Genomic DNA, 24,742 nt, shown 5'->3' with positions numbered 1-24,742 from the left:
TCATATGCCCTGTAACTCCATTGAATGGAATTACAGGGCAGGTAAACACCAGTAATTAATTAGAATCCAAATCTATAAAGTGCAGTACGCAGTGAGTAACTGGGGCGCCATGGGTAGTTAGGAGTAGCAAATGAGCGAATTAAACACGTACTGTTTTGTCTTATTTTTTAAACTTGTGGTGTATTTAAAAACGCTGAATAATGTACTGTAGACAAATTAAACCCATTCATGACAAAAGTCAACACATTTCGCTAAAAACAATCTGAGTTGGAAGTTAGTCTAATTTCTCGCTATTGTTAGGGCTTTAGCTATAGCATATTAGATCAGGGATTAGAAATTACGTTAGGGGCAGGTCAGAGTAAACGTTTAGGGATCTGTAAGTGTAATCTGTACACTTACAGTCACTCAAGGCCATCTTGATCTAGAGAACTTGTTTAACTAAGTCACGTGATTTTTTTTTATTAAATACTTTTCAAATTTTACAGAGTACAGCAATAGATGAATATAAAATAGAATCGTTCAAAATATCGCCCCCATCTGTAAAATATGATGGGCACCCAAACACGGTAAACACATAGTGAACTATGTCCGCAGTAACTTGGACCCATTACATCGAATTAATCTAAATCCAAAAATTTATGAAAAACTATTTAATAACAAACAAATCCATGGTGAATAACTGTGGATATAGAGTCAAAATTGGAATTTCAATACGTCAAATTCCAGATACATTAGATACAGGTCTGAAATGGTCATTAATGTGTGAGAAGGTGTGCGGGTGAAGTGTGATATGATGTTGAAAGTATAGGAAGGTAGATAAAAAAATTAATAAAACAAAAATAATAATAATATGGGGAGCAAAGAGACTAGGCTAGACTGTTGTTTCACTATCCAATAAACATTTCCATAGATGCTTAGTGACCTCAGCTTTGAAAAGACTAGTAGAAACAATCTGTCTTACCTGTAAAGGGAGTCCATTCCACAGTATATGGGTTCTGTAGAAAAATGATTTTGCCAGTGGGCTATTTGAGGTACATGTGGTGTGTGAATTCTGACTTAACTTAGGTAAAATTGATGACACAATAGACATACTGTCGAGGTGGCAACGTCTTAGTCGAGAAGTGCCCTGATATAAAGAGAGATAGTGAGGCAGCGATACAGGAATTAAATTGTTAAGAACTTTGTGGAAAAAAATAAGATCATTCAAGTCAAACTTTTGAGACAAAGGAAGAATATCGACAAGCTTGCACTTTTTGACATATTGCTCAGGTGGATAACTGCGGCCCTCTTCAGACAGAATCCATTTAATAGCTCTCTTTTGGAGACTTTCTAATTTATCACTAAGTGATTTATTACAAGGGCGCCAGATTATGGAACAATTTTCGAATTGGCTACGAACCAAGGAGAGGTAAAGCGCCCGGCGACGTTTCTGACCAATGACAATATGGCCATCTCTTCTGACCATACCAAGTTGTTGGCAGGCCTTAGTATAAATTCTGTCGCACTGACTATTCCAACTTAGCTTAGGAGTAACATCGACTCCAAGATCTTTTTCTAACTCTACATACACAAGAGGAGAGCCATCAAGATTATATGCGAATGGAGGAGATAAAGATGGTTTTCCTGAAACAATAAGCACTTTACATTTTGCTGGATGGAATCGCATTTTGTTTCTTAGTGCCCAGTCAGAGAGATAGTCTATATCCATTTGTAAATTAGTATTATCAGAAGATGAATGTATTTTACGCCAGATTTTTGTATCATCGGCATACAAAACAATATCAGTATTATCCGAAAGGCCAAGAGGAATATCATTGATAAACAATACAAAAAGTAAGGGACCAAGAATAGAGCCCTGGGGGACACCAGAATTAACTGAGAGGGTAGATGACATCTCATTACCAATAACCACTCTTTGGTAACGGCCTTGAAGGTAATTGGTAAGAAATTTGAGAAGTGTGCCATCAATGTTATATAAGGTCTTTAGCTTATGAAGAAGGATATCATGATTTACAGAATCAAATGCCTTAGCAAAATCAAAATACACAACATGATTGATAATGTTTTCGTTAAGAGACAATGCCAGGCTATCACAAAAGTCAACCATATTGGTTGTGCATGACTTGTGCTCTAGAAAACCATGCTGCCTGGGATCAAGAAGGGTACTTGTCAAAGAAAGCAGTTTACGTTTAACAATGCGCTCAAAAACTTTCATTACTAAACAAGTAAGGGATATTGGTCTATAGTTTTCAACCTCGCTTTTCTTACCTTTCTTAAATATTGGGACAACATTTGCAAGTTTCCATTCTTGTGGAATGTAGCCGCTGTTGTAAGATCCACGAAAAATGCATGTTAGAGGGTAAGCTAAACCTACGGAACAATTTTTGAGAATTTTACCGTGTATGCCATCTGGTCCCTGGGCTTTATTTGAATTAATATTTGAAAGAAGCTTACGAACATCCCGATGATCGAAGTCAATATCAAAATCAACATCATTGACATAGGAGATGTCAGTGTCATAAAGTGAAGGATCCGAAAACTGGTTATAAAAGAAAGAATTGAAAAGTTCAGCTTGAGCTTTGGGTTTGAACCGAAGCTGTCCAGAATAACTAACACAATTAGGAATACGGCAGGAGTTAGATTTATACTTAACATGTGACCAAAACTTCTTAGTTATAAGCGCTGGATCATCACTATTGAAAAGATTATCTCTTATTTTGGCTGATGAAAGCCTCTTAAAATCTTTACGGCTAGTAACAAACTTTAACTCATCAGAAATAGAACCAGAAATTTTAAATTTAGCTCTGAGTCTATCTTTTTTACGGCATGAAGAAAAAAGTTCACTATCGAACCACGGGGGTTGAAACTCTGATTTAATAGTTACTTTAGGAATATGTATATCAACTAAATTCATAATGCAGTCTTTAACTAACTTCCAAGACGAATCAGGATCTAGGCATTCTAGGACTTGCCAATTAATCGAGCATAATTCACGATTAATAATGTCCCAGTTTGCTTTCTTATAATTATAGATTTTACGTTTAGGAGTTTTCTTGCGGGAAAAGGAGCTTTTAATTGAAAAAGTGACAGGAAAATGATCAGATTTGCACACAGAATGAGGATCACAGACATTCAAGTTATCGATTGTGTTATCATAATTGCTGAGAAGAATGTCTAATGTATTACCACTTTTATGGGTGGGTGATGTGATCAACTGGGAGAGAGAAAGATCACTGAAAGAATCTATGAAGGATTGCTCAATAGGTACGGTACTGGATGAAGATAGCCAGTCTGTGTGGGGGAGATTAAAATCACCAATAACATAGATTTTAGGGGGATTCTTTTTGGAAACTAGCTTGCGAATATAACTAACTATGACATCATGATTAGGTAACCCAAGAGTTCCAACTCTATAACAAGTACAGATTACAATACTCTCTTTGTTAGGAAAAGCAATTTTAACGGCAAGCATTTCTGCACCTAGGCTAACTGGTAGTCGGGTTGTAGTGGCATCGAGATCAGACCGAACAGCCAAAAGAACACCACCTCCATTTTCCCTAAACTTTTTAGGGTTATTAGGATCTTGAGGATGAGTCTTTCTCGTGCGGTCATTGCGGAAGATTTCATATTGAGAAGAAGGAAAGATTTCGTTGCTAGAAATAGAATTTTTGAGCCAAGTCTCATTTAGGGCAATTATGTCAGGCTGCTCTATGTTAGCAAAGGATTGAAGTTCGGAAATCTTATTACCATCAAGAAGGGGATGGGAGGAGCTTAGGTTACTGAAAGGAATAAGACCTTGGACATTTTGGTAGAGTACAGATAGGGAGTTGGGACCTGGATTAAGCATAGAAGGATTAACAAGAGTTATCAAAAGAAAGTTAAGAGAGAAAACCCAAAGAATGAATAAAGAGACTAGACGCCTGAGGCGGCTGGAATACTTGGCTCTATTCAGCTTACCAGGGAGAAGAACATTTCTTATAAACCAAGAGGAGATAATTAAAAAGAAAAGTTTGATGTGGGAGCAAGCAAGAAATGGTATAAGATAACGTGGGCTGTCAAGGAGTAGAGAGGAATGAATATTATAATCTAGGGGGAGTACAGTGTTCATGGACCTAGTCGTGGAGAGAAGAATTGGGAGAAAGTAAGTCATGATGAGAGAATAGAAGAGAAACATATGATTATGATATAAATAGTCGAGTGTAGATTAATCATCATCCCTCGTGTCCATATTCGTGAGTATCATGAAATTGAAATCCGCCCTAGTATTCACTGTCCACGCTTTTAGTTTTCGGAAAGTATTACTATTAACTGAGGACCTCCGGCTTTTTCTGTTCATAAACTGATTGAAGATGCGGCGGAATGACAGGATGAGATTCACCCAGTAAGGAAAGTAGCAGTACCACTACCACCACCCCTGTGCCCTTCACCGTCAAGTCCATTCTTACATTTGTTGTACATTGTGCTATATCCAATGCGGATTGCGGATTGTGGTACAACTACCGGGATAAAATATAACGTACTCTAGAATCCAAATCTATAAAGTGCAGTACGCAGTGAGTAACGCAGTGAGTAACTGGGGCGCCATGGGTAGTTAGCAGTAGCAAATAAAATGAGCGAATTCAGAAATAAAAATAAAGAATGTGACCCTATTATCTCAGGCCCTTTTGACAGAGTATTGTGAAAGCGAGGTTGCACATGCTAAGCAGGAAATCGTTGCGAGTCTAGCTAACTTCGCCTACAACCCAGTAAACCATGAACACCCGCAGAAACTAAATGTTGTAGACCTTTTTTTGGACCTGACGGATGATGAAGACCTTATTTTACATAGGTAAATTTGACCAAAACCCATAATCATGGGTAGAGTGTACCGCTGCCAGTGTCTCTCTTTTCCAAACAAAAGGAAATGATATTAATTTGAATAACCGTCCGCAAATGCAAATTGATACCAAAAATGAAATCGGTCGCTCGCTTTTTCCATTCGATCACGGCTTATATTATTACAAATTGTAATAAAGCTTATTGATTGGAAAAATCGAGCGACCGATTTCATGGTTATCAGAGGTTGAGGTTGAGGTTGAGGTTGAGGTTGAGGTTGAGGTTGAGGTTGAGGTTGAGGTTGAGGTTGAGGTTGAGGTTGAGGTTGAGGTTGAGGTTGAGGTTGAGGTGGAGGTTGAGGTTGAGGTTGAGGTTGAGGTTGAGGTTGAGGTTGAGATTGAGGACTGAGGTTAGGGTTAGGGTTAGGGTTAGGGTTAGGGTTAGGGTTAGGGTTAGGGTTTAGGTTAGGGTTAGGGTTAGGGTTAGGGTTAGGGTTAGGGTTAGGGTTAGGGTTAGGGTTAGGGTTAGGGTTAGGGTTAGGGTTAGGGTTAGGGTTAGGGTTGGGGTTGGGGTTGGGGTTGGGGTTGGGGTTGGGGTTGGGGTTGGGGTTGGGGTTGGGGTTGGGGTTGGGGTTGGGGTTGGGGTTGGGGTTGGGGTTGGGGTTGGGGTTGGGGTTGGGGTTGGGGTTGGGGTTGGGGTTGGGGTTGTCGGCTCTATCCTCGCACCTTGGGATCTCAGGAAATATGAATTTAAGTGGAACTATTTCTGATCAACTTTTTGTCGTTATATTTTGTATTCTGGTGAACGCAATATCAATTTAAAATTAACATTTTATGAAAGCAACTTTTTATCAGTAAAATCAATTAAACAATTTTTCAAATATAATTAACAGTCACAAAATTGATTATAATTTAATAACGAAAAAGAATGGCTTTCATGAAACAATGAAGCTATTCAAATCAATTTAATTTATTATCATTTGTTAAAAGTATAGCTTACAGTTAAATTGTATACGAACATTTACCAGTTCTACTTTATCGAACAACAAAGTACAATCATATTCAAGTGCAAACGCGCATCTTGTCACTTCAATTATTCGACCGTTTTAGAATAATTCTACAATTCTAGAATAGGGAGTGAGTCAGTAAAGCATATAGTTCACAATATTAATTTTAGTTTTAAAATCTATTTACTTCAAAATTGAAAATTCAATCAATGGCAACTAACCGATTTTAAAATTTAAATTTTTAGTTTTACCTAAATTTATTTCTAGTTTTAGTCCTTAGCTTAATCATATTGTCCGCGTATGAAACATATCAAGCTCAGCTTTATCGGTTATTGTCGTTACCGAGGAAACGGCGCATATAAAGGGCATGTTTGGACTGCCAGTGTTTTGGTAGTTTAGTCCGCTCTCAGGGGACAAAGAGAAGGGGGGCGACAAGGCTGTGCTCCTCAGTGGTGTTGTCATGACAACGTTATCACGTGATGGCGTTGTCGTGGTAATGTCACGTGAGGGTGACACCGAACCGGGAGAGGACTTGATGTAGGTGGATAGTTCAGGACTGCTCACCAGGAAGGAGGGTACTGGTGTTGATGGAGGGGAAGGTATCCCCGCCTCCAGGGCCCGGGATATTATCACGGGTACCGGTGACGTCATGCTAGCTGGTGGGGTGACGCTCGAGTATGACGTCATCAGAACGGGGGATGATATAGGTGAGAAGGAGGCGGAGGTAGTCAAGGGGCTGAGTAGAGGTTCTTGTTTTATCTGAGGAGTAGCCTGTACGGTAGTGAGGAGGGAGCGCTGGACGAGGAGTTGCAGCAGATCGCTCTGGATATTCATATTAGACGCTCCGATCGCAGTAAAATAATCCTGAACAATTTATTGGATTAAAAACCCTCTCAACTCATCCAAATGTGACTATATAATCACTAGATCTACATCTCTTATAATTGGCGATAGAAGTCAAAGCAACATTGATCTTATCTTGCACTGTCTTTTTAAAGACTCAATGAGCTAAATGAGCTTGATACAAGTTGTAAATAGTGTTACAGTCACACTTTTAGAGTTGGGAAAGTTGGCTAAATATTGTGACCATTAGTTCATTATTCATGTTTTTTTTTCTACAGAAAACTAATTGACATTTCTATCAAGATTTACATGGTTCTGTAACCAAGTAAAAGTGACAAAGCAAGTACTAACCTGGACCTGAAGTGTCTTGGCACAGAGCAGATTCGCCAGATCATCTGCCTCATTGTTAGGGTTACCCTCAGGCCGACTGACAGGTAGGTCAGGAACTGTAGGCAACATGTTTGCATCGGGCACCAGCTTCGCAGCTTTCCGAGCTTGAGCTGATTTACCACGCTTTAATTCCCGGTCAGGCTGGTGGGTCGCTCCGTGACGCTTCAAAGCTGATCTATCTGGAAGATACATACTTGTAATTCAAGCTAATCCGTGTGTAATTAGTAGTTAATCCGTGGTTAATCATTTCTTCATTATGGGCTTGAGGCCAATTTAAGGGGTGAATGCAAGAAGGGTTTAATACAAGGGCTTGCGTGATGTCTAAAATTATGCAAGTGAAGTGTCTGGCCTTACGTAGCAATTAGAAGACGAGAGCTCAGAGTAATTACGTGACAATGACCGCCAGCTCCCAACTAGTTGAATTTGTGTGTATCAATGACCCCGTAATGAGGTAGGTGTTTAAGATTCTGAATTACAGTCCATACCATCCTGTGAGTGCTGCCAAACGAGCCCTAACTATGCAGTATGCAGCGACTTTTGTACTACAATGCAGCAGTTCTACTTATCTTGTTCTTTAGCCTGCTACGTGTATAATTTGGTAAACGTTAAATTTATCAATATTCATAGGCAAATTGAACACGTTTGCCACAAGCCATGAATATTGAAAAGGGTCGGTCCTTAAACAATGTGATAAATAAAGCTAAGGGAGCACAATGCACTTAATCGCACAAAGGCTTTGTGATAATGACGGCCCAGACAGTGAACCATGGCTTTCATTTCCTCCAACGTTTCAAATGGAACCTCGGACTCATGACAGCGGAATGAGGGGTATTACCTTTAGAATCGGGTACCCGGCTCTACAAAATGACTTGAGCTGATCGGGACTGAAGTATGTGATGAATATTGATCAGGAGAGGCAGCCTGTCATTGTCTGGGGATTCGGAGCAGCGTCTAATTTTATCAGATCAGAAAGCAGTCTGCCTTGTAAATGGAGACTTAGGACCACTCTGTAGACCCAAGGTCATGGTCGAGAGTTTGCTCCCCACAAAACATTCTCCTGTTATTAGCTTGCGATTATGGAGAGGGAAGGAGACATTATACCTTTATCATTGGTACTTTGTGTATGTTCTGCAGAACAAACCACTTGGCTCAAAAAAGTGGAAACCATAAGTTACACATGGCTCCACTTTAGATAACATGTTGCACAATAATGCTTCTGATAACAAAGAGACTAGGAAAGTCGAAAGTTTAACGAATCCAAGACAAAAGAGTCGTATAAGAGCATAACACCTACAGGAAGCACCTTCTGAGGACTAACGGGTATCAAGAGAATGGAAGCTAGTGGGTAGTATTTACAAGAGAATGGAAGCTAGTGGGTAGTATTTACAAGAGAATGGAAGCTAGTGGGTAGTATTTACATTTTACAAGAGTGATGATTATCATACAGGGGGGGGGGGGGTAAAGGAAGCGCTTGTCAGGTCCTCTGGAGAAGGTCTAGGAAGTTGCTAAATCGGTTACTGAGGTACTTTACTTAGATAACTTCTCCCCTTTACATTGATACATCAGCACTTATACAGGGGTGGGGTTTGAGGAGGGGGTACATCAGCACTTATACAGTGAGGAGTGGCACATTGACACTTATACAGGGAAAATTACCTGAGGGAAAATATAAAGTAGTCCTCACCTAGAAAGCCCTTGCCGCATATTTCACACTTGTAAGGTTTATCTCCGGTGTGGGTGCGAATGTGCACGTGGAGTCCGCTGTGCTGGGAGAACTTCTTGCCGCACATGTCGCATTGGAACGGTCTTTCTCCTGGAGAGGGAGGTTAGTAGGAAGTACTCTACAAACAGAGACACACTACGTACGGGGAACCCTACAGAGACACACTACTTACGGGAACATTCATTCTTTAAATGAGAGACAGTTGTGAAAAACTCATGACTACTAGCAAAATACTCTTTCTACGGAAATACTCTTTCACGGTTTGCCAGTGGAAGTAGCATCTTTATCAAATTAAACCCTAACATGGGCAAAGTTGGTTGTAACTACACGCGAGAGAGAGAGAGAGAGAGAGAGAGAGAGAGAGAGAGAGAGAGAGAGAGAGAGAGAGAGAGAGAGAGAGAGAGAGAGAGAGAGAGAGAGAGATAGAGAGAGAGAGAGAGAGAGAGAGAGAGAGAGAGAGAGAGAGAGAGAGAGAGAGAGAGAGAGAGAGAGAGAGAGAGAGAGAGAGAGAGAGAGAGAGAGAGAGAGAGAGAGATAGAGAGAGAGAGAGAGAGAGAGAGAGAGAGAGAGAGAGAGAGAGAGAGAGAGAGAGAGAGAGAGGGAGATAGACAGAGGGAGATAAAGAGAGAGAGGTAGCTATACTATTAGTATTACTCATAGATATTAGCTAGCTATCACACGACCACATGCTCCAACGCCACTATTAAACCAGTTACGACAAGTTCTCCAAAACGGTGCATAATTTGTTTAAAATGATCGAGTTTTAAATGGTTCGAAATGAGGAAGACATTTATTATATTTGAAGGGTGAAATGCAAGAAGTAACAACATGACCGATGGTTATTAAGTTTAACCACACAGCGTCCCCCAGAGTAGTGCTCATGTAAACTGTGTTGTACTATAGTAAACAGATAACTCGCCAGGGAGCATTTAACTCTGGGGTGATTTGGAATCAGCTTTCAAAAATACGTCTCTTTCAAGCTGGTTTCAGCTGTTGGGGGCCCTTTTAGAAACATCCCGAAGTTCGAGTGTAAAGTGATTTAGACTGCTCGGTTGAAATCTTCAGTTAAATTACATTATTTCTAAAGAGGACGTCCTCATATGATTTACTTTACTCTTTATGCTTTCTTGCGACTAACACCTATTTAAATTACAGACTAACTTACTAACAAAAGCTTAGCGAGTAAGTTATTAGTTATAAGTTATAAGTTATGATAACAAAGCAACTCACCTGTGTGGGTGCGCATGTGGGTGGTAAGGTGTGAGGAGTTAGTGAACCTCCTGCTGCAGTCTTTACATTGGAACGGTTTCTCACCTGCAGCACAGTTATCAGTAATCTCAATGTTTATAATTAATAGTAATTAATAATAATTAGTAATAATAGCAGCTAGTTATTAACTGATTGTTAATCCTCTTAGAGCACCATAGAATATATTTTTAAATACATGTTGATTATTCACGATAAACAACGATAGCATCAAACTAAAAAAAAACAAAGTGTGCAAATGTATACACAGACACTGGAGTTGAAAAATGAAGCATCGAGGAGCATGTTTATAAAAACGTGTATTCGTGTAATGGGGGTCTCAAACGACTACGGTTTTTTTCTTCAGGTCATAAGCGTTAAAAGTAAGACTTCATAGACGCATATTCTGTACTCGATCAAGACTAGGAAATAAACACTGTATATTTGGAGGAGAGGATATTATCCAAATGCAACTTTAAATTTGGTGAGTGTTTTGAAAATACGTTGCTGAGTTGGGGAGGCAGTGCACTTACCGGTATGTGTCCTGATGTGTCTCTTTAGTGATATGCTCTGAGCAAAGCTCTTGGAGCACAGGTTACATTCGTATTGCTTCTTCTTGGACCCTGAACTGTCCTTGACTTTCCCGACACGCTCTCCGTACAGGCACTACAGGAATTAACGGTTAATCGGACAATTGTCGTAGAAACACTAAAATATGAACACTTGTAATTTGGTGAGGTTAATCGATATTCTTTATTTCGTTTTACCATTTACTAGGTTCGAGTTAGTGTTGAGATCGGATATCCAGATTATAATTTTATATCACGAAAGTCGACGATGGTCGCATGACTGATAGCCTGATTACAATTTTACTTTACAGTTCACAAGCTTGACATGTTGCACGTGCAATGACAGATAACCGGTCAGTCTCAACCCTACATCTCCACGGCAACTAATCATATCCCTATATCTCCAGTCTCCAGGACAACCAATCAGATTATTTGCCGAGAATCACGTGACAAACAAACGAACTAATCAGGGAGAAGCTAGGACTCCAGCCTAGGGTGGACTTGTACTACTGCAATTCATTACGAGCTTGTTACAAACTGTCACTGTCATGTGACTGTCCGGTTGACGGATTACATCTGCGGAGAGGGTCGAACCTCAGGTGGGTCTTGCAAACAGTTGGTTATAATGGAACTGACTACTCAAAGTGCATCAGGGACGTCAAACAACATTATAATCACCCTGAGGGACGGCAGAGCCAGAAATACCCGCCTGTTCCTAGCTAAGACACACACTAACAATAATACCAACATTAAAATAAGTGAGTTGAACGGTGCTCGAAATTCTAGGATCCTGAATTTGAGAAGCCAAGAAACACCATGTCGGAGGTGAACACGGTACAGGACCCAGAACAGAGTGAGAAGTTATTTACTTGTGTTGGTGAGGAGTAGTGCTTGTCACACCCAAGTTTAGGACAGGAGGAGTTACCAGGACAGGGGGTCTGACAGCTGGATAAGCTAGCGAGCTGGTTCAACTGTATCATAGTATGTTGGGGGTCCATCTCCTGATCAGATACAGTGGTTAAGAGTGAGGAGTTCAACTGGGGGGGGGGGGGGGGGGGGGGTCACTATAAATACTGGTTGGGGTTAAACTAAAAGATAATGCAGGATCAACAAAACAACAGTGAGGTGTTTTCTAGTGAGCTAGAGGAACATGACCTGTGAGACTGAGGGCCAAATGACCAGAGATCATGTTCTACCTCCACCTCGGCCAGCTTGTGCTATATTCCTATATTCTGTAATTAAATTACCCCAATTAGCATTGTGTCGTATCCCAATTAGATGGTAGGGCTCAGCCGTTCAAGGTGCACCGGGGACCCGGCCTACCTGCAGCTTTGTGTTGTGGGAAATTATGGTGGGTACCACAAGCTGGCAGATATAACTGGGTGAGATATAAGCGGGCACGTGCCGAAGCAATCGTGGAGTGTGCTCGTGAGAATAAGGGTTATCGGTAAACGAAATTTAAATCGCTGTTTAAATGCAGGCACGGATCATGAGACTAATGATTAAGTGGGGGAATGTGTTGTATCTGTTTTAATGTTTTCCCACTTCTTAAACTTCTTAATAGACACCATTAGGCTTTATACTTGATATTTCAAGCTTTAAATCACCTCGGTAATCAACGCGAAATCACCCATTGACAGGCATGTGACAAGGTCTCTAACAACTTTTAGATGGTTTAAGTGAAAAGTGTGAGCACGTGTGGACTGGTTAAGGTCTCTTGGTGAGATAGCGTCAGATTGAGTGGCGACTGGAGCCTATCGTCATATTCACAATGCTTTTAAAGTTACAGGTTACGTAAGGCTAAACCTTAAAAATCATCTCCTAATTAAATCTTCGGCGGAATATTTTCTGAAAGGTTGTCCAAAATAAGTAAAGTTTGAACCGCCTTATTGTTCTTCAACTCCTGCCACAGCTTCTTTAAAACTCTCCGCCACTTTTCTGTCTGAGAAAATGTAGATAGCACGGAGGGGGAGACCTTCTTTAGCACCTGAACTATCAGAGAGAAAACTTAACAAGTCGTGAAGGGTCACTTCAAACCAACCCTACAACAGTCTCTTACTACAACTTTCGCACCAATCTAGCCAAGAACACAAAAAAGGTTGTTTTCTAATTCCTCATCGTCATTCACTCTGTTAATAACAACTTTATCAGGTAACCAGGTTACCAGGTTACCAGGTTATCAGGTTATCAGGTTATCAGGTTATCAGGTTATCAGATTATCAGGTTATCAGGTTATCAGGTTATCAGGTTATCAGGTTATCAGGTTATCAGGTTATCAGGTTATCAGGTTATCAGGTTATCAGGTTCCTGATTCTGTCCTCCTTTTCGGTCGTTGTCTGGACTGCTCCGGATCCTTTTCAGTGCAAGAGCAGATATCTTCGGCAGAGCTGTAGCCTGAATCTGGAGCATTGTCTATACTGACTGTACTGACTAAAATGACTACAGTTCTTCTCCCTTCTTTTGGATGAGCATACTCTGCAAAGTTATGAAAGTTCGCTCAGTTTACTGATCCGCTGACAGCTCTGCGAATGAGGTGGCGCTGCATGGTTTAAAATGTAAGAATTTTCAAACTAATCTAACAGTGTGATACGAAGTCTCCATAGTTCTTTACTGCTAGTTCTTTACTTCTAGTTCTTTACTTCTAGTTCTTTACTTCTAGTTCTTTACTTCTAGTTCTTTACTCCATAGTTCTTTACTTCTAGTTCTTTACTTCTAGTTCTTTACTCCTAGTTCTTTACTTCTAGTTCTTTACTCCTAGTTCTTTACTTCTAGTTCTTTACTTCTAGTTCTTTACTCCATAGTTCTTTACTCCATAGTTCTTTACTTCTAGATGACTCTGGTCATCAGCCAAATAAAGTGTGCGAAGGTTCGGCTTCATGATGTGTACAATTTACAGTTAGTGTATAGTGCAGATACACAAACATTACACGAAGTGACAAGAACTTCTTATCGCAAGCTACACCCGCTGATAACAGAGCTAATGTTTTTCTCATAAATTATTCAAGAAATCTATATCTACAACACCTTCCTGCACTGACCAATTCATCTCGATCATATTGTCGGTTTAGCTCACAGGTAAACAAACTTAAACTTGTTTGAGGGAGGCCTCTAGAAGCGACCAAGCTTCACTGTTGTCGTGGCAACAACTTCATTGTTGTAGATTAATCATGGCAAAAAAAAGCATTTAGAGGCAACACGTACGTGCGGTAATATTTTGAATATAGTGCAACAAATACCTTACAAGGTTAATGTCCTAACGAGTTTCCTGACAATTAAAAATGTATTAATCTAGATTTAACAATTAGATGTGCAGAATGACTTTGGCTAGTCGAGCTGGTGATGAGTATAATTGAGGCAGAGTATTCAATATTGTAACTTTACAAAATTATATGCCAACATACTCGTTTGCTTTTTATCAAAAATCGATAATAATAAAAGTCGCTACATTATTAACTTGCCATTAAATAATTAGAGTAATAAAATTACTGGGAATATTTTGAGAATAAAAATTGATTTATATGTTTTTTCCTGAACAAGAGAAATGATTAAAGACATAAGGGTGGGGGGGGGGGGTGAAATTATCAATGGTCGTACGTGCCACTGAGATGAGACGGATCGAATGTTTGATAATATAATATGGGGAAGCTTGGTCAATGTTAATTATAACCGTTTGATAATATAATATCGTAGAAAACAAAATCGACCTATGGGGAAGCTTGGTTAATTAGAACCGTTCCAGTGGGAATGTTCAGGCTACAACAAGTAATTAGGATTAAAACCGAACGTAATATTAAATATAACGTAGTATAATGTGTGTAATAATTATAAAGCGAGCAGCAACCAGTACAGATGCCAGTAGGGATCGGTTCCTATATCGTACAGCTTGGAAGATGCTGTTAGCAAGGAAGATGTTCGACTCAAAAAGAGGATTGTGGATAAAAAGCCCTTACAGTTCAAAGCTGAGAGAGAAGTAGCGCGAGGTTAAAATGCAGAGCCCTTGCTTTGTAGGCAGAACCCGAGCAACGACTGGCAAATGTTATTAGCCAGATTGTCTAACTACGCAACCTGGAGAGACATGAGAACTATATAGATGCAGATTGTTAGGTAGAACAGGAGGGGTTAAGGTGCACCAGGAGAGATGTAGTACTTTCGTAGGTTAACTAAGAGGGCCCTGAGAAACTGCCAACACCCAATAGTTTTGGAGGCGCAACATGTGAATTATTTACTGAATAAATAATATTTTTTCTGATTTTATAATAAATTTTCTCATTTTGGCGCTAACAAATCCGTATTTTTAACGAATATTCGCTGAAAAAAAGACACTTATACATGGCAGTATATTTTAAATATAGAGCAGAATTATTTAGCTTTTTAAACTGAAGCAAGATGTTAGAAGATATGCGGTACAAATATAATGCTAGCTGGTAGATTATTTAGCTTTTTAAACTGAAGCAAGATGTTAGAAGATATGCGGTACAAATATAATGCTAGCTGGTAGATTATTTAGCTTTTTAAACTGAAGCAAGATGTTAGAAGATATGTGGTACAAACATAATGCTAGCTGATAGATTATTGAGCTTTTTAAACTGAAGCAAGATGTTAGAAGATATGTGGTACCAATGTTAGAAGATATGCGGTACAAACATAATGCTAGCTGGTAGATAGTAGTAGTACAGGTAAAAAGGTACTGATAATATTGTACTAAAGTAAGTAAGTATTATATATATCGTACAGTTGTATTACTTTCGACACTACTATATAACAAATAATGTAAGTGATAGAATGGAGTGCTGACATTACATGTATTACTATAAGCCCCAATCCCTGGCTGGGACTGTTCTACTTCCCAATTATTTTAACTCACTACAATAACAGTGTCTTGTTATTGACGACTAGCAATGGAACAAGGAGGACAGTTCAAGGTACGAGGTGCAAAATGAGCAGGGCTGCTCACTGAAGAGCATGTCTAGGTAACAGCAGGGCTCGCGTAGAACTGTAGTAAGAGAAGTACTCAGTAGTAGTAGAGAGGTTAGAGTCCTCTACTAGAGGAGGGAGGACGCGTGGCTGGGTCACGTGACTGGTGCAGGCAACACGTTCTCCCCCTCCGAATGAAGTAACGACCCATGATTGAAGCTGTCATGATTTACCGGTAGCAATCAGGCTCTAAAGTGGTTGAAGATCATGACACCCAGAGGAGGGCGGGACAACAATACGGACTCCTCAAATCTACACCTTGACAAAGCGCACTGCTAAGAAATCCAGGAAAATTGCTGTCATTACCCTTTATTCTGCAAGGAGTGAATAAAAATGCTTAGCAAGGTTCTTTTGTGAGGAGAAGAGGTCCCGTGAACGCTTTACCAAACTTTAGCCTGCAATCCAAGGTGTTTAGCTTGCATGTGCGCCCCTCCAATAGCGGAGCCTTATCATGAAATTCCAACCAATGAGAGCGAGGCATTATAGATCAGGTGACCGGGCGACATGAAGTGTTATACAATGGGACTGTGTCGGGTTTACAGCAACAAAAGCTTCGTCAATTTGTATACAGAGAGTGATTAAGCGCGGCAACGGGGTCCCGTCATTACGCACTAGGCTGGTAACCTAAACTCTCACGTGACAGGAGGTACCTCTTATCGATAACTATTCATGAGCTTGCTTACAGGCTCCCACTAGTCCTCAACTCTCTACAGAGAGAGAGAGTGAGAGAGAGGGGGAGAGAAGTGGAGAGAGAGAGAAGCTTGTGGGGTCCCTCAATGGGTAGTGCCGCATGTGATGTGATGAGGCGCTAGTGACTAGCTTATAAGAAGAGTGAGACTAATAGACGTAATCGTGGAGCGTGCCCCATTGTCAGTGGTACCTCCGACACCTGCCTTCCGGCTACAGCTCTCCAATCAACACCCCTATCAGTCCCATTACAACCAATCAAAACACCCTAGCAGATCCATCACCCAATGGCGACATGCCCCCTTAATGACTGTTCAGCAGCCCACCTGCCTATTAATATGTCTTAAATGTTACTCAGTAATCAACAGGTTTTAATTACCAATTATCAGGGCGCCGCACGTGCTGAAACCAAAAGAGCGTGCAGAGCTCTGTGACGGAGATGTTAGTCGGAGCAGTGAGTACTCACCTCGTAATTGAACACATGCGCATACCAGAGTACTCATTCACATAAGTGATCAATGAGGTGAGAATAGGAAAATACGCTGAATACTCCACCTGCCTCCCACATGCCTCAGTATCTGAGACAAAATATAAAGTTTTCTGATTCAGTGCATGGTAAGTGCTTTGTTCCTACAGGGGTGTGGAATGACACACCGTCCTCATGGACAACGGATATTTAATATTACCTTAGACTTTGTGGATTCTTCCAGATTCCATTGCTCGCATTGTTGAGTCCAATATTTCAAAATAAGGTTTCAGAAAATTATTTCATCCATGATCTCATAGTTAAAACCTGGCCTATATCTCCGGATTGAAATAAGTTCCAAGTAATAAAAACGGTTACCAGAACCCAAGACGTTATTGTAGCAGTATTAATTCTAACAGGCGCCAGAGTGTTTGATGATGATTCCAGGACAGTTCTTAATTTAGATTTTATTTCGGACAGTGCTAGCAATAAGATTAGAAATTATGTAAAGCAGAACAATTTACCTATTAAAGTAACCTTTAAACCTACTTCGAAGTTGAGAAATATTTTATTTAGTAATAGACCGTATGATAAACGTGTGTGCAGTATTAATTCATGTAAAATTTGTCCTTTGATAGTTTGTAATAAAGATTGTGAAGTGAAGAATGTTGTATATATACAACATTCTTCACTTCACAATCTTTATTACAAACTATCATAATTTACACTTAATCTTATATATAAGATTAAGTGTAAATTATGTGACCAGCTGTATGTTGGAGAAACCAGTAGGAAAGTACATGCTCGTGTAGGTGAGCACTTACGTTACGCTACCTACCCGTTTACCTCATCTAATGTTAATGAAGCTTTTTCCATACATTATTCGAGCTGTCATGAGGGGTTAAATCCCAGTTTAGAAGTATATGTCTTAAGAATTGAGCCCAATACTGTCAGAAGAAAGATTTTCGAAGCGATGTTTATTATTAATCTGAACCCTACAATTAACAAGAGAAAAGAACTGGATACTATTAAACGTTTTATCATAGCTAGTACTGAAGAATTTTAGATATTTAAGTTTCATTCTCTTATTATTGCGTACAGTTTTAGTTTTCTAGTAGTAGTAAGTTTTAGTGTTTTTTCACATATCGCTCACAATCATTATATTTTCACTCACATTGTGTATACACCATCTCACATGTATTGTATCTTTTACCTTATCATCTGTTATCACTGTACATGTCATTCCATCACACGATCACAATCACGTACTTGCTGTTCAGTTGATGTTTTAGGTTTATTGAATAGCAGATCGAGTATTTGTGTATATATAGATTTTGATTCTAATTTTAGTCTAGTATTTGAACAATTTGTTGTCGTTTAGCCATTTTTGATTTATAAATTTTATGAGACAGTTTTCTCACATTTTTACCAATTTTGTCAGCATAAATACGAAGTTGTTACTTTGAAACGTCGTTTATCCTAACAGTGCAGTATCATTTGTCGCAAAAAATCAGAATAATCAGAAATTATTTGGAACTGCCGAAATCTGTCCAAGTAATAATCATTAAATATAATGACATCAATAACAGCTAAGAAGACATGAATTGCTGAACTCTTCAGTAAACTAAAGTGTACTAAACTCTCGTTTAAAAGCCGTCAAATAATAATGACCACGTTTGCCACAATTCAACAATTTATTTGGATGTCAACTTGTTCAACATAGATCGTTATACTTTCAACTCATGGTACATAATAACATGTTGACCTTGACAATCGCCCTTTTAAACCTTCGATCGACATAAAAAGGGTCCGATAAAAAGGGTCCGATAAAAATAGCGATTAAAAATACTACTTGATCAGTTCAAATATTATAGTCTTAATCAATTTACAGGCACCTCTGGTATATCAGCCAATATCTTCAAGTTTAGTCATCGTTTGTTTATGGAATTTCTCAATCACCCTTTTTACCTCTAATTTGCCCGATATTTTTATCGATTGAGGTGCACACCCGGAAAATGTGACGAATAATAGTCCCCCTTCCATATAATAGTCCCTCCACCTCCTAGATTAGGACGGACTGTACAGGACACTCATCATCGCAGATACAAAAGAATTAAGAGCAAGGTCTATGCAGTATTTAGTTACCCCTGCAAAGCATTGGACAAGCTTTATCATACTAATCAGCCTGCCAACTGAGGCGACATTATAGTGAGGCATATAAAACAGTTGGCCAGTTGAATGGCATAACTACTGGAGCGTTAAATTTCTTCAATGGACCCTACAAGCACACACCCCAGGCCGGATTGTCTATAATTCCTATCTCACCTTCCTAATGAGAAATGAGAACCGCTTAGTGCGCTTGTCGGGAGCAAGACAAGCCGTACGAGTATGACGTATTATAGTAGAATTAAAAATTTGAAATGTTTGTACAGCTAGGCTTCACGTGCACCCCCTCCGCCGGCCCAGTTCGATAATATTTAGAACGTCTGACAAAGAAACTTGCGTTGTAAAAAGTTTAAAAAAATTAAACTTAAAGTAAAACGAAAGAAATGCTATCAAGTTTTATTCTTACTTGCTATATTTCTGTATGATTGAAGTTTGAACAAGTCAGGATTAGAAATTGAACTAAACGTGTAAATTAGCTCACACCTTTAAACGGAATCGTAAGATTTAAAATAATTTAAAATCCTTAGTAAAATCGTAGATACAATTTTTTTAAATCAGCTTTGTCTTAAAATTCGCAAAATGTCTGTAAGTATACAATTTTGAAGACCAACGGTTTTTGGGACGTTAACAAAGGCAGTATTACTGGGAGCAATATTTGCGGTGGGTGGACCAACATTGTAAATTATAGAAATAAAAAATTCATCTGTTAGTATTAGTATTTCAATTTGACCAAGATAAATTAATTAATGGTGAATGGTGAGTGAGTCGTGGCAGTATAAGACGTGTTCGATATTTTCCTGGTTTTTAAACAAATAATTTAAACAAATAGTAATCTTTATCAACGATCACACTAGAAAAAGATAGCCGAAATATTGAGGGAGATATCTTGATAGAAACCCGACAACAAACATGATTCACAGTCCGGCCTAGGAGAATGTCTCCATATATAATCTTGACAGATTTAACAGACAGGCAGACAGTAGTAAAGTAGTAACTGTCCACAAAGTGAGTAAACAAACCTTGTTTACCTCCGCAAGCATCCTCTACTTGTCACGTGATCCTCAAAGCAGTCACGTGACCAGACTCCTGCCTCTGATTGGACAGGAGAGGAAGAGGAAGCTCGTTATAGGTGTGTTGTGAGGGAGGAGGGGTGAATTGTAACGCGTTATACCGGACTAACTAAACAGTCTGACACTGATTAGATAATGGGAGAGTAGCTTGTTCTTGATCACGTGATTTACAAGTGTTAAATACTGCTTGCTGATTGGCCATGGGCAGGAAATCCAGGCTCTATTGGCGAACAACCTCTTCACTAAGTTGTCTTTACAATTGCATTTGTCACAGTTTGCAAGTTTATCAAGCTGGTTTCAGAGTTGGGGCGAGGTGGGGTCAAGGGGTTGAAGAGCATTGTCCACAAGAATGACAAATTCTAACAATAAAGCGAGCAAATTTGCTAATGGGTTAACGGGTGATACTCGTAAAATATCTGTTCCATATATTGGACCGTATATACAGGACCGTCGACGAGTCCAACTCGGCGCGCGTCCTGGTAGGTTGTAAACCTACAACTAATGGGCCATTGTTTGTCAACAATATTAAGTGCTAAAAATATCATCGGATAAAATTATAGTGCAACTACAATGTGGTACTGGGCCCAGCTTACTGATCGTGTCCTCTGCAAAAATCTGTAAATTACGCAATTCTCAAATCTCAAGAACGATTTGTGGGGATCACACAGCAACATGTAATGCAACGCTTTCACTGCTCACGTATCTCGACAGCTTAAATACTGCCCAGTAACCATACGCTTCTGCAACCAGTCAACCTTTTATCTACACGAGCTAAATTATATTGACCGAGCTTTAAATCTCGGCTCTTTACTGACTTTTAACATCATGACTTATTTCAGAAATTAACAGCACGTTCAAAACATTGAAGTTTTAAAATCAACTTTTAATAGAAATTGAAGCTTATTTCTAAGGTAACAGACTGACAAATATAAAGGGGATGCAGGCACGCGACGCTATTAAACTCTCTATTAAATCCAGGCACGTGTGCTTCAACTCCGGTAAAGGGTTCTCTCCTTGATTGGTTATATCTGCCCACGTGTTTAAAGAGACGCCGCGCGATTGGTAAGGTAGTCAGGACAGGTGCACGTGTCTTTCGAAACGAGCTAAAGCAAAGGGGTAAGCATTTAAGTATAAGCCATATTCGGTGTGCACTTTAAAACACTGTATTTATTTGACAAATGGCAACTAAACAAGTTTAATGCTTTATTTTCTGGTACACGTGTGGAATGATTATTGGTGAGAAGTTGACTCGTGGCGAGAGATCGATATTTTAAAAGGCTGCTTCAGACAACCAAGTGGAGTCTAAATGCTAAACGTAAAAACGTCAAACTTCTAAGTGAGTGTTAAGATTTTGTGATAAAATAAAAACTTTTTTCAGCTATCCCCCGCTCAAGTAAATCTATCGTGACAGGTCCCAGAAATCATCCCAGAGAGTTCCCAAAATTTCTGACGTCAGCAAAATCCACGATTACCACTTTTTAATTTTAGTTTTGCCATTTTTTACCACATTGGTCAACTTCTTAATATCGTAACAGATTTTAGTTTAAACCATATTGTTCAAAAATGAAGGAGAACAATTTTTTGTTTAACAACTTTTAATTAAATTAACAATTAGTAAATTTTCAGAAACTTTAAAAATATATTTTGAACAGAAATGTTCACAATTACGTTAAACATATAATAAACTATTTTTTATGAAATATTTGAGAATTTTTACTTTATGTATTTATGTGCAATTCATAAATTTGCAATTAAAATCATTTGATAGTGAATCCTGATTTCTCCGCTCTTGCTGTAGTTTCTTTCAGTTTCACCACAACCAACCCAGACGAAAAGGAAATATAATTATAAATATGATGTATACGAATTAGTTCAGACGAAGACTTAAATTGTGACAAACCTTATCGGACGTTACGTGAACGGACATTACGTGAACGGATATATTTTTAAACGGACATTAAAATTAACGCTGGATTGAAGGCATTCATTCAATGTATTTAATTTAGATACCTTGTGTGTTGTGGCTTGTCACTTGTCGGACTTTATTTGAACGCCCATCAAAATGAATTCAGCCTCCATGCTCCCTGCCTGCCTGCCTGCCCTGCCTAGGTCGGTCCAGATGAAATCTGGAACGAGTTTCGTGTCAACGCATGTCTCCATTTATCTCTATCACTCATGAGCAGACGTATCATGTGGGGCTCTAAACCAATATCTTCTTGAAGGACGTCCGGAAAGGTCTTGTGTGGTCGTCCTCGATACCTTTTGCCGTAAGATGGTTGCCAGAAAAGGGGTTGCTGAGCAGGTTGGTCCTGTAGACGGTAGACATGCCCTGCAAAACGAAGTCTTCGTGTTTTGATGGTATCAGTCACCGATGGGATATTTCCGTAGAGGACGGAGTTAGGTGTGTGGGATTTCCATGAGATACCAAAGACCCTTCGTAGCATTCGTGTGTAAACACCGTCTAGTGCTTTAGTGTCAGCTTTCTTCAAAGTCCATGTTTCTGCGCCATATAAAAGAACAGGCTCGACTGCAGTTCTGAAAATTTTAGTCTTGATCTTTCTAGACATGTCAGATTTCCAGAAAACATCTAGACTTTCAAGTGCTTTCCATGCAAGGCCTTTCCTGACATTGATGTCTTTGCTGGTTGAAGCGATGTAGGATCCTAGATATTTAAAGTCGTGGACTTCTTCGAGAGGGTTGCTGTTAATGAAGACCCTATCATCCGAGTTAACAGGCCGTGGTAGGTTGTAGGACATGTATTTTGTCTTCTCGATGTTGATGAGTAAACCATACCGGGCTGCAATATCAGAGATACTTTGACAGAGGCGGCTGTTATCGCTGAAGCTGGGTGTGATTGTAGCTAAGTCATCGGCGAAGTCCAAATCTGCTATGTAATCACAACCTACTTTAAGCCCATCTTGTGGACCTATTGCCAGTCTAAGAATGAAGTCCAGGACGATAATGAAGATAAGCGGAGCAAGAACATCGCCCTGGAGAATTCCAAGGTTGGTCAGGAATTCACGAGTTGTACCTTCAGGGGTCATGATCTTGGCTTTGGTGTTGATGTAAAGGGACATAATGGCTTTGATTATTATCTTAGGGAAGCCATAGGACGCCAGAATGTTAGGAAGATGAGATCTAAAGATGCAATCAAACGCCTTAGAGAAATCAATGAAGGAGATGACGCAGGGGAGCTGGAAGTTGATGACTTCTTCAATTATTCGCCTAAGGGCCAAGATCTGTTCACGAGTGCCCCTTCCAGGACGGAAACCATTCTAGTTGTACCGTAAGCGAGGTTCAATATGAGTTCTGATACGATTGAGAAGCAGCCTGTTGTAGATCTTGGCCTCCATGCTCCAGCGTCCGATTAATGTCCGTTCAGATAAAGTCCGATAATAATATAAGTATCTGTATATAAAGGTATTTGACTGTTAGTGTTATACTTATACTTCTAGTACTACTACTACTTACTACTTGTAATACTAATAGTACTACTACTAGTATGGTAAAAATGCTTCCCTGGAGAGTTATGGGCAAAAACTGTTTTGATCACGTGACATGCTAGTTAAACACGGATGCTATTGCTTAGGGCTCGGGTTAGGGTTAGGGTTGTGGATAGCTTCGGGGTTATGATTATATTAGGGTTAGATTTGGGATTAGGGTTTATGTAAAACTGTTTTGTTCGGTTGCAAAACCATAAAAACCAAAGTCACGTGATAATTTGAAGGCGAGCGAATTAGTAAAATCCCAATAGAGTTAGACTAGCAAGCTAGGTAAGGTTTGAATAGTCACTCAGGCCCAGGGCCACTTAGATTTAGAGAACGTGTTAGACTTATAGTTACTGGGCCGCGCTCAGCCTGTCATTCCGCCGAATCTCTATTCGGTTTATGAACATAATAGCCTGAGGTCCCCAGGTAAACTTATAGTTATTATTAAAGTATATTATGTAATAGTCGAGTGCAGAGTGATTAATGATGATCATAATCCAGCAAATACAAAATAGCGAGAGTAGATTTGTTTTCCAGGTGCTTCGCAAGTGATTCGAATGCTTAAACGATTTCTTACTTATACATATATATTAACCTTTAGGTTACATATATTAACCTTTACTTAGTGCTCTCCCTTAATTGACGATGTCAATTCATTGCAGCTCGGCAAAGCACAGTAGTGTATTTCGTCGACCTAGCGAGAAGCTTGTCATACGTTGTATGACCCGCCGCGCACGAGTGCGCGGCTCCCCCTGTATCATAGAAACTCTATAGTGAAACGACGATGGGGGTCATGCGACGTGATACAAGGTTAGGGTTGTGGTAAGGGTTATGGTTAGTTTCGGGGTTATGGTTAGGGTTAGGGTTGGTATTAGGGTTTATGTAAAACCGTTTTGTACGGCTGCAAAACCATAAAAACCAAAGTCACGTGAAATTTTTGGGCGAGCAAATTACAAAATTAGTAAAAGTAAGAGGTGCACAATAAAAAATAAACTTCATGCTTGGATTTTGAAAATTTGGGTGCCATTGTTTTCTAGAGAGTGTGAAATTTTTCACAATACCAAATTTGTTATTACTTTTTGAAATAATTAATTAATTTCGTTTATGTCCCATATTTGATGATGCGCGGCTTTTGGAACTTCAGTAAGTGTAAAAGTCGCGTAATTTGACGAAATTCGTTGATTTTTGATACTTCTTTCTGCTCGTGCTTCATTTCCAATTTCCTTGCTTTACATCTTGATGAAAATTTCTTATCACATTCTTTAGCATTTAGGAAACATTTTAAATCATAAATGGCCCC

At 39.4% G+C, this 24,742-nt stretch overlaps 2 protein-coding genes across 2 annotated transcripts in view; both read right to left on the bottom strand.

Annotated features, from left to right (window-relative positions):
• LOC134820051 (uncharacterized) overlaps window positions 1-24,742 on the bottom strand; it is a 51,131-nt gene that overhangs the window by 25,516 nt on the left and 873 nt on the right. The gene's annotated exons all lie outside the window — the stretch shown is intronic.
• Window positions 5,665-11,588, bottom strand: LOC134822040 (zinc finger protein 236-like). Its single transcript, XM_063832881.1, has 6 exons — window positions 11,461-11,588; window positions 10,556-10,688; window positions 10,008-10,091; window positions 8,739-8,867; window positions 7,016-7,233; window positions 5,665-6,685 (listed from the first exon to the last, which is right to left on the bottom strand). The coding sequence occupies exons 1-6, from the start codon at window positions 11,569-11,571 to the stop codon at window positions 6,107-6,109; spliced, it is 1,254 nt and encodes a 417-aa protein (XP_063688951.1). The 5' UTR covers window positions 11,572-11,588; the 3' UTR covers window positions 5,665-6,106.

The sequence above is a fragment of the Bolinopsis microptera genome, chromosome 1, assembly GCF_026151205.1.
Source record: "Bolinopsis microptera isolate Bmic1 chromosome 1, MBARI_Bmic_1.0, whole genome shotgun sequence".
Taxonomy (NCBI): Eukaryota; Metazoa; Ctenophora; class Tentaculata; order Lobata; family Bolinopsidae; genus Bolinopsis; species Bolinopsis microptera.
Note: the sequence above shows the minus strand (reverse complement) of the source record. Positions and strands in the feature narration are given on the sequence as shown.

Bases quoted from the DNA above. Each gene is read 5' to 3' on its own strand.
- LOC134822040 (XM_063832881.1), bottom strand. From the start codon at position 11,571: ATGATACAGTTGAACCAGCTCGCTAGCTTATCCAGCTGTCAGACCCCC. The intron at 10,092-10,555 runs GTAAGTGCACTG...ACTGTGCTGCAG, and splicing joins ACACATCAGGACACATACCG to GTGAGAAACCGTTCCAATGT. The intron at 6,686-7,015 runs GTTAGTACTTGC...TAAATTGTTCAG, and splicing joins CCAAGACACTTCAGGTCCAG to GATTATTTTACTGCGATCGG.